Source organism: Arachis ipaensis, chromosome B08, assembly GCF_000816755.2.
Source record: "Arachis ipaensis cultivar K30076 chromosome B08, Araip1.1, whole genome shotgun sequence".
Classification (NCBI taxonomy): Eukaryota; Viridiplantae; Streptophyta; class Magnoliopsida; order Fabales; family Fabaceae; genus Arachis; species Arachis ipaensis.
In genome coordinates, this window is record NC_029792.2 from 26150047 (window position 1) to 26159013 (window position 8967).

An 8967-nucleotide genomic window follows, 5' to 3' on the forward strand; every position below is an offset into this window, starting at 1 on the left:
AATATTGTTGTATCAATTTCTATTAATGTTATAATTAATTATTTAATGAGTAAATTCTCATTTTTAGTCACAAAATAGTTAGTGCCAATAATTCTAATATGTAAATTAATTTGATACCTATAATTATTGAATAATTTTGTCAATTTTAATGAATAACAAATTAGTTTGGATTTTTCATAACAATTATATTACGTATAAAAAAAGTCATTAATCAACCATTGAGTATAGAAATATGTATTTGAGATTTCATAATTTTTTTTATTATATTACTGAAAATAGATTTGATCAATTTAATCAATTTTTCGGATAATTAAGTTAAAACTTTATTCAGTTCCAGTACTACTTGTGAACAATGGAAAGATAGCAGAAGAATATGCTATGATTGGAATTGGATCATTGGCTGGATCATCAATCTTGCTTCTGACTATAGTTTGGGGAACATGTGTTATCACTGGCAGCAAAGATTTTGAGCACAGTGAAGGATCTAACTCATCATCATCATCATCATCATCATCACCATCATCACCATCACCTACAACTCTCAAACCTTTATTCACTAGTCTGTTTCCATCTCACTCAGTTAGTTAAGACAATTAAAATAGAAAGTTTTGACTCTTTTAATATAGTTATCATTGTTCTTATTCCAAAGTGTCGTGTTTGGATTGATGTGTTAGGTCATGGCATTACTATAGATTTGGAGACAAAACAAGCAGCAAGCAATATGTTAGGTTCAACAATTTTATTACAATTATCTTATGGGACAACAACTGTGCAATCGATAATTGGTCTCATCTTTGCTTCCCTTCTTCTCTTCTTTTATTTTACTAAACAGGTTTGTCAATCTTACTATTATACCTTGACTTCTTGTTTAAAAAGTAACAAAATTTGACCATATAATTCATAACTTGAGGCTAAGAGATATTATTAAAACAGGGTTATATTTATGCAACATGTTAATTGTCAACTTAGAATAGAAAAGAAACAAGTTTTAAGCAAGATGAAAAGAGAAAGAATTAAAGTAAGATTGGTAAGTATATTTCAAAACAAAGAAACTTTCCCTATCTCTATACATGTCTTCCTCTCCAAATCTCTTAATATTTTTATATTTTTGTCCTAATGTAATTACCCAATGAGACCTAAAGAAAAAATATGCATGTTCATATATTATTCATGTCTAACCACAGCCAGTATTATTCACTATGTTTACAATTACTTGCAGGTTTTTGAACCTTGGCGACAGAAAAGAAGATTGGAATACTTGAAACATGATGATTTAATGTTAAGAATACTAAGTTTTGTAGAAAAGAATACTCTACAAAGGATACTCACCAAGAATGGGACTCCAAATGTGACTGCCATTAGAAGGTGAGATTTAGTTTCTCTTATTGGAAAATATGTACTAGTTAAGAACAATGACTGGTCTGACTAAAACATTGGTAGAAAAAATCCGCAACTATTATGAGGCTCTTTCATTAATTGATATTTCGACCATTTAGTCTACCATCTTTTTTCTTGACAGAAAGAATAAGAAAATGATTCCCATTTTCAAATTAAGTTTGAATTAGTGAATGCCGCAAATATAGAATAAGTTATCATGCTTGCATATCCCACCAACACCAATTGAGTCTCCAACAATTACAATAACTTAATATTATTACTAATCTATGTTTTTTATGTATATATAATAAGGTGAAGTTATTTATAAGACAAGAAATCAATCTAATTAAGATATATTACAATTTTATCTAGATCATTGCAACTTTGTAGGTTGTACAGTGAAATAGATGAAGATAGGAGCAGTGGCATATCAGCTTCTGAACTAAGAGACCTATTGCTACGAAACAAAGTAACAGACACAAGTATCGACGAGGAGAAAGAAATAGAAGAGGTATTGAAATTTTTTGAACATGGTCATGATCAAATGATAACCAAGGATGAGTTTGTTGTTGGCTTTGCAAAGTGGCTTGATCAAACAAAGCATGATTTGGATAAAGAGTATCTTTCAAGGAAATCAATGAAGGACTTATATGAGGTAAATGTGCTGCTATAACACAATAATTTGCTTGTGCTACTTGAAAGTGATTGAAAACATTGACAGGTTTTTGGGCCATGGACTAAAAACAAAAGAAAAGAAAGAGAAGGGAAGAAACGAGTCATATCTGAAATATTAAGGCATGTTCAGAATGATATGGTTGGAAGCCTTCTCAGAAATGATGGAAAACCTGATGAGATAGCCATCAAAAGGTTCTGTGATTCTCTTTCCTAATTATATACAAGCATATTTCATTTTAGTAGGAAAATACAACACATGATGAAAATGATGACATGCTCATATATCTTGGTTCAACTTCTGAGTGAAATGAGGTCTACATCTAGTCTCTACTACAAATGATAGTAGAATTTTCACTATGATCAAACTTATTACAATCACCAATTTCTTCGACCAAAACCAGTGAAAAACCAGAACTACTAGAATCCTTTTCCCGAGTTTTTAAATATAAACTATATAACCTACAAACCAGGTTCATACCTCCAAAATAACTCTCAAACTAGACTAAGACATCCTAGGATTTATTAGCTAACATAAGAGAACAACATGGATTTTTCAATGTAATCTTGTAATGTGAGAAAAAGAGAATATTCCATGAAAGTGAATGAAGCTTTGAAATGTTCTCTCTTTTCTAACTAAGAGCAGAACGAATTCTTTAAAAGTCGTCCACTACTACTCAGCCTGTACAATAATCAACAGGTTGTTCGAAAAAATTGACCGCAACAAAGACAACTGCGTCTCGCAATCTGAACTGAAAGAACTAATGATGAACATCACATTTGTTAAAGCATCAATGGAAGTGGAGAAAGCAGTTGCTTTAGTCATTGATGAACTTGACCATGACATAGACCAGATAATCAATGAGGAGGAATTTGTTGCTGTGTTTGAGAAATCACTTAACAAAATTTCAAGTCATGCTCCTTTTTCTGATCCTGACTCTGAAGAAGATATATATCAAGTAAGTGCATAGACAAACAAAAAGTACATAAAAAATTATTAATGAGTGAATCCCCAATTTTTTCCTCAACGAAGAATATAGAGGGACAAAAAAATCTACTAAGATTTGAAAATAACAAATATTTTGTTTATTGAACAAATTCATCGAATATTATTCTAAGCTTGTCTGTTTAAGTAAGTATCAAGAGTTTCAATCTCGTCTTATATGTATAGCAATCCGTTGGCCAATGACAAATTCTTAAATGGAGTTTGGATATGCAGCGAACTAGTCATTAACTTGTTGAGCTAATAATACAGTGAAAAATCCAAAAAAAAAATTTACTAGTATTGACTAATACATTATTTTATACAAATAATGATAACAAATTAGCTACTCATATCAAGGTTCTCAGTATTTTTCATTAGAGAGGACAATATCAAGTGTCAACTTACACTCTTTGATTGTGCATAACTGGACGAAAGGCATGGGAAGAGGCAGGCATGGTGGTGGAAAATAAAGAAAGCAAAGCAATAGTAGATAAATCAATATGGGGAAGGTTGATGGCCACAACAAATGTGGTGCTAGGAATTGTTATTATATGCATTGTGGCACAACCGCTTATGGAAAGTGTCAGAAAATTCTCCAACAGTTTAGGAGTTCATGCTGCCTTTGTCTCATTTGTTCTAGTCCCCTTGGCCATAAATGCAAGGGAAGCAACTACAGCAATTAAAAAAACAAGCTATAAGAATTCTAGGACTATTTCTCTTGCTATTTCTGAGGTTAGTCTATTGTTACTCATCACTCTACACTACTATTTTTCATTTTGCTAATTAAGTATATACCAAAAATCATTTGCCAAATCAGTCATTTTTATATAATATATGTTAAAATAAAATTAAGTATACATAATTGTTAATTTGGTGATTAATTTTTTATGTGCACTTGTCATTTCTGGTAAACTAAATATAATTACATAAATGTTTCTACCATTACAGATATATGGAGGGGTTCTCATGAATAACATTGTTGGATTTTTTGCTATCTCCATTATGATCTATGTCCGACAAGTCACTTATGTATTCCCATCAGAATTGATGGTCGCTACACTTGTTTGTCAGATTATAAGCGTTATTTTAGGTTGTCACTACACTTTCTCTCCATGGTCATGTGTGTATGCTTACTTCACATATTTTTTCTCCTTGGTTTGGAGTTTTTGTATTTAGTCCATGTTTACAATGATTAATTGAGCTTTACTACACTTGTTAAGATTATTAAAGTAAAAAAATTATATTAAAGGTTTTTTAAGAATTATTGATACATTTTTAAGGTTTTTTTTCCCTAAAAAACTTTAAATGTTTTTATTTTGGATGACTTTCCTATCAAGACTTTTATTAATTATTACTTACCACTTTCTTTGGATTGGGGCAATGAATAATCAAAATAAATAAATTATAACTTTGTTTACTTTCAGCTGCACTTTTCTTTATTCCTAAGAAATCTTGAAGCTCATAGGAGATAAAACTCAAATTTACCGAAGTTTTTCTTTTTACCTTTTTCCTTTTTTTTTTTTGGTCAATTCGATTGATTAGAAATGAAGATTAGTACATATTCTTTATTACATTCAACTGATTCAAGTAGTATTTTACAGTAAACATAGATATTCGATTAAGCTTATATAAGAAAAACTATATAGCTTTCCATGGACTTCAAAATGCATGATGATACTATAATCATATTAACAATGACTCCACGTCTTGGTGAAATCGCCTGATCTATAATCTTGATGCCGAGACTACTTTTTATTTAATCCAATATCTACTGCATTTTTTTTTTCTTTTATTAAAAACGGGCTTAAGAGAAAAAAAAATAATAAAGCTATCAACTACAAATAAATACTAATCAGATAAGTGGTATAATGAATTCTTCTTTAGTATCACAATAAGAAATGAACTCAATATAAATCTGTAGAAACATCACTATATTACTTTCTATTAAGTTCGGAGTAAACAAATTTTAAATACTAAATTTATAACTTAGTGTTAGTGACTCGGTGCACAACTTCTAGCTACCAACATACCACCATGCATGTTGTTCTTCATCCTCTACATTTCTAGTCGTTGAGTTTGTCTATTTAAATTTCATTCATTTTAAAATGGAAAAAAAAATAAAATAGAATTGTCCTTTACTTTTTAAATTGCTTTGATTTTGTGAGGAAGAAAAAAAGGCAGCGTGCCAAGCATCATAATCTCCAAAGATGAGAATTGCAGTCGTTCCTCCGGCACGCATGTGTCATTGTGTTGCTTCCCCTATTTCACTAGGGAGATGGAAGAAGTGGATTTTGTGAAAGCTCTTTATTCTTCTTGTTCTCGAATTAAAGTGATTTTTTTTTTGTTTTTTATGATATTTTATAATAAGATAGGATAAAGACTAATATGTCTAGAATCAAAATTTTATTTAAAGATTTGCAGTTGCTCTATAAATTGATATAAATATAAAGTGAGATTTAAATATTGAAAATTTGTTTAAACATATAAGTAAAACTAAAGTGATATTTACCTATTCATTTTCATTTAATCATGGTATATAGGAAAACGAGAGATTATGATTTGGAGTATTTGATATTTATTTAAGAAAAAAGAAAAAAATTGCGATTCTGCGTTGTTAGCTAACATCTCAAATTGTGACAGCTATGGGATGCCATTCTCAGCCATGATGGTTATTTCGCAGGAGCAATTATAGTGGGGTTAATCTGTTTCAGGCCCATGGTGGGCGTCAACTGTTCCGTTCCTGAAGATCTAGCCGAGTTATTTTGCTCCCCTTGGTCACGAATATGTCCCTTGATTGAGCTATATCTCGGCTTCAATAGAACATGGTAGGTGAAGAATTTGCAAAAAGTACTCCGACGTTTAAATTAGTATCTTAAAATATTAAAGAAGAGAGAACGAGAGAGTGAAATCAAAGTATATGATTTTCTTCACTTGCCGTTTCTATCCCTTTTACTTCTTCTTTTATAATTAAAGAGTAAAAATGCCTATTAGAGGATACGGTTCGATTTTTTTGAGATATCCGATGTCACTTTTTTTCGGATATATAGTTATCTATTATTTCTTTGATGTATTTCCGTTACGCTATACCTTTATTTTTGAACTAGTCTTCTCCTAGTCTATATGCATACCAGCTAAGTAATGCTGGTATCTCCCTAGCCGAATTATATGGGTGAGCGGCTAATCTTTAAAGAGAAATGGTTGAGATATAACATCCATATCACAGCCTCCAAGCTTGACCTGTCCATGTGGCAAGGAGGCAGGTTGAGCTTTGACATATATATACCTCGGCCATACACGAAATACTTTGTTAGGAATATTAGCCCCCAAACTCAAGCTGTATCCGAGTAATATTTTGAAGAATTGAAAAGTCTAAAAATTATTTTCATGCGCTTAATTAAATGTCATTTAATTGATTTGACACGTAGTGGGAGTTTCGATGAACCCCTATCCATTTGATGATGGAACCCCTTGAGTGATATAAATCAACGACCCAAAGCAATAAATGTGTGTATGAATGGACATAACTGATGAGTTGTGCATTGTTATCATAAAATGTTGTTCCACTTCCTAAGTTAATGTAGTCTGTATTAGGATTGAGTAATGGAGAAAAAACAGTGTTTCACTTTATACTACATGCAATGGGTCAAAGAGGTTAGTTACTGTCATACTTTTAACTTTTCTGCTTCATCTTGTCTATCTCTTTTGCTACGAAAATGTACGAGAGGGTAAAGCTAAGGTGGAGATTAACGAAAACAACCCATATAGTTGGATGGATGAGGATGTAAAGAGTCGTGTGTCTTGCTTTAATGATGCAGAGTCCGTGAGTGAAATGAGGTCGGATATATGGGTACGGAAGGGTGATCGAAAGATAGAATTTTTGCCTTGTGAAGAAGGGGATCGTGTGTGTGAGAAACGAGATGATTAGGCTTACTTCTACCTGTATGGTTGTTTGCAAACTGAGCTTGGTGTTAGGCTTTCATTTTCTTATTTTCGATGTGGAGTGTTATACCAACTTAATTTTGCTCCTACACAGTTACACCCTAAATCTTGGACTTTCGTTAGGGCATTTGAGAACTTGATGAAGTTCTTAGATCAACCTCCTTCTCTGAGACAGTTCTTATTCTTTCAAGCTGAATGGGTTAGGAGGGGCTTATGGGTAAATTTAAGTAGTTATCTCGGTAGATCTATTTTTAGATTATACAAGTCATCTTTCAAGTTAAGGTGATGTTTGTAAAGGTTCGGAGTGCAGTGAATGAATTCCCGTTTTATGTAAATGAGTTTTTAGAGGAGAGATTTTCGTTGTATTGGTCTCCTGCCTAATAAGGCTCTAGATGTCAAGAATAGATGCATAGAGGATGAGTTAATAATGGAATATTTAGTTTCTAAATGGTTAATGGTGAGTTACTATCGGTTACTGAAATGTTAAAATTTGAAAGGGATAGGCAAGCGGTGCTGGATCATATAAGTAATTATAGGGTTGTAATGATATGCCGAGTTTATGATATGATAAAGAATGTAATATTATTTTTTTTTAATGATGTAGATGAGAAGCTCCGACCATAACCATAGTTGGTCTAAAGGAATTTCTAATTCAAAGGAAAAGGAATGAAAAAGAAGGATCCACCACAAATGCGGATAAGGAACCTGGAGTGGAGGCTACGCAATTAGAATTGAAGACAAGGCATAAAAGAAAAAGGGGAGGTGATTGATGCAAAAGAGAAATCTGTTGAGTTGATTGATCTTAAAAATAGCGAAGATGTGAACATTGATAAAGTGAGGGCTTCTCATGAGGTACAGAAAAGGCTATATGACTATGCTAAGGGTGAGGACCTAATGTCACTCCGTTTATGACGCTGGCTGATCAATTTGGCCAATTTTCTGCTGATGTGAAATTAATCAATGAAGTTGGAGCCTCTGGTGTTTGTGGCTATGTACAGGTATAATTATGTTTTGGTCAATTATATGTAGATATATGGATGGAGTTTTAATCAACATATTTGTTTGTAGATTATGGGTGCTCGTCTTGTGTCAATAGGTCGGACACAAGAGCTTGCTTTGGAAAACAAAAATAAGATTGCTATTTCTGTAGAGGAGCTTGTTATGGCTTTGAAGGAAAAAGAGAAGGAAGTTAGCGAGTTAACTTCTTCTTTGAAGACTAAGGGTCAGCAACATGACTTGGAAGATAATGTTAGGGATTTGAGATCAAAGAAGGAGAAGTTTGAAGCTCAGATTAAGGAGCTGGAGACCAAGGTGTATGACACATTTGCTCAAGGGTTTGATCGAGCTGTTGATCAGGTCAACACATGTTTCCAGGGACAGATGTTGAGAAGCTAGATGTGACTAAGATTATTCTAAATGGAAGACTTGTGGATGACGATGTTATGGGCAAGGATGAGGGTGAAAGCTCTGGTGGAGGCCACAAGAAGAATTAATGCTATGTTTATAGTATGTTTGAATTTTGGAATTTTGAACCTTTATATTGTAGTCGGCTTTGTTTATTAGTTTGTTTTGTTATATGAACTGAGTTCGAGTATGAAGCTTGGCTAGTATGCTAGGTTGTTATAACAGTTTGACGTATTTAGTTTGATAATTTGTCCCAACTTTGCTTTGACATTGGTTTGTAGTAGTATATTTTTTTAAAAATGCGATATGAAACTAGAGCATGCTTTAAACATTAAGTAATAAGTTACATGGGTATCCGACCTCAATAAAACCTCTCTGAGCAAAACCCATCGTGGGAGAAAAACTCATGAGTAGGGAAAAAGAGTACCTTCATTTGCCTTTAGCACAAATTTAACTTTGATACAATTTCAATGAAGAGACATTCCAAGTATCCGGGACATTATTGCCTCTTAATGTTTAAAGCGTGTAAGTCTCCTTTCTCAGGACTTTTGTGATGTGATACGGCCTTTCCCAAGCAGCGGCTAGCTTGT

General features: G+C 32.6%; 2 protein-coding genes across 4 annotated transcripts in view; both read left to right on the forward strand.

Moving 5' to 3' along the window:
• LOC107612772 (sodium/calcium exchanger NCL) overlaps positions 1-4282 on the forward strand; it is a 4996-nt gene extending 714 nt beyond the window's left edge. The window contains exons 2-9 of one of the 3 annotated variants that reach the window (XM_021109187.1): positions 332-559; positions 675-832; positions 1220-1365; positions 1777-2032; positions 2099-2244; positions 2750-3008; positions 3470-3766; positions 3983-4282. In XM_021109187.1, coding sequence (XP_020964846.1) covers positions 332-559; positions 675-832; positions 1220-1365; positions 1777-2032; positions 2099-2244; positions 2750-3008; positions 3470-3766; positions 3983-4210 — 1718 coding nt within the window. In that variant the 3' untranslated portion in view covers positions 4211-4282. Of the gene's footprint in view, positions 1-331; positions 560-674; positions 833-1219; positions 1366-1767; positions 2033-2098; positions 2245-2749; positions 3009-3469; positions 3767-3982 lie in introns of all 3 variants that reach the window. The other 2 variants (XM_016314511.2, XM_016314512.2) reach the window with 2 other exon arrangements.
• On the forward strand, positions 6536-8666 carry LOC107612775. The gene is made up of 3 exons (XM_016314514.2): positions 6536-6685; positions 7578-7971; positions 8042-8666. Exons 2-3 carry the CDS (start codon positions 7882-7884, stop codon positions 8366-8368), a joined length of 417 nt encoding a protein of 138 aa, XP_016170000.1. The 5' UTR covers positions 6536-6685; positions 7578-7881; the 3' UTR covers positions 8369-8666.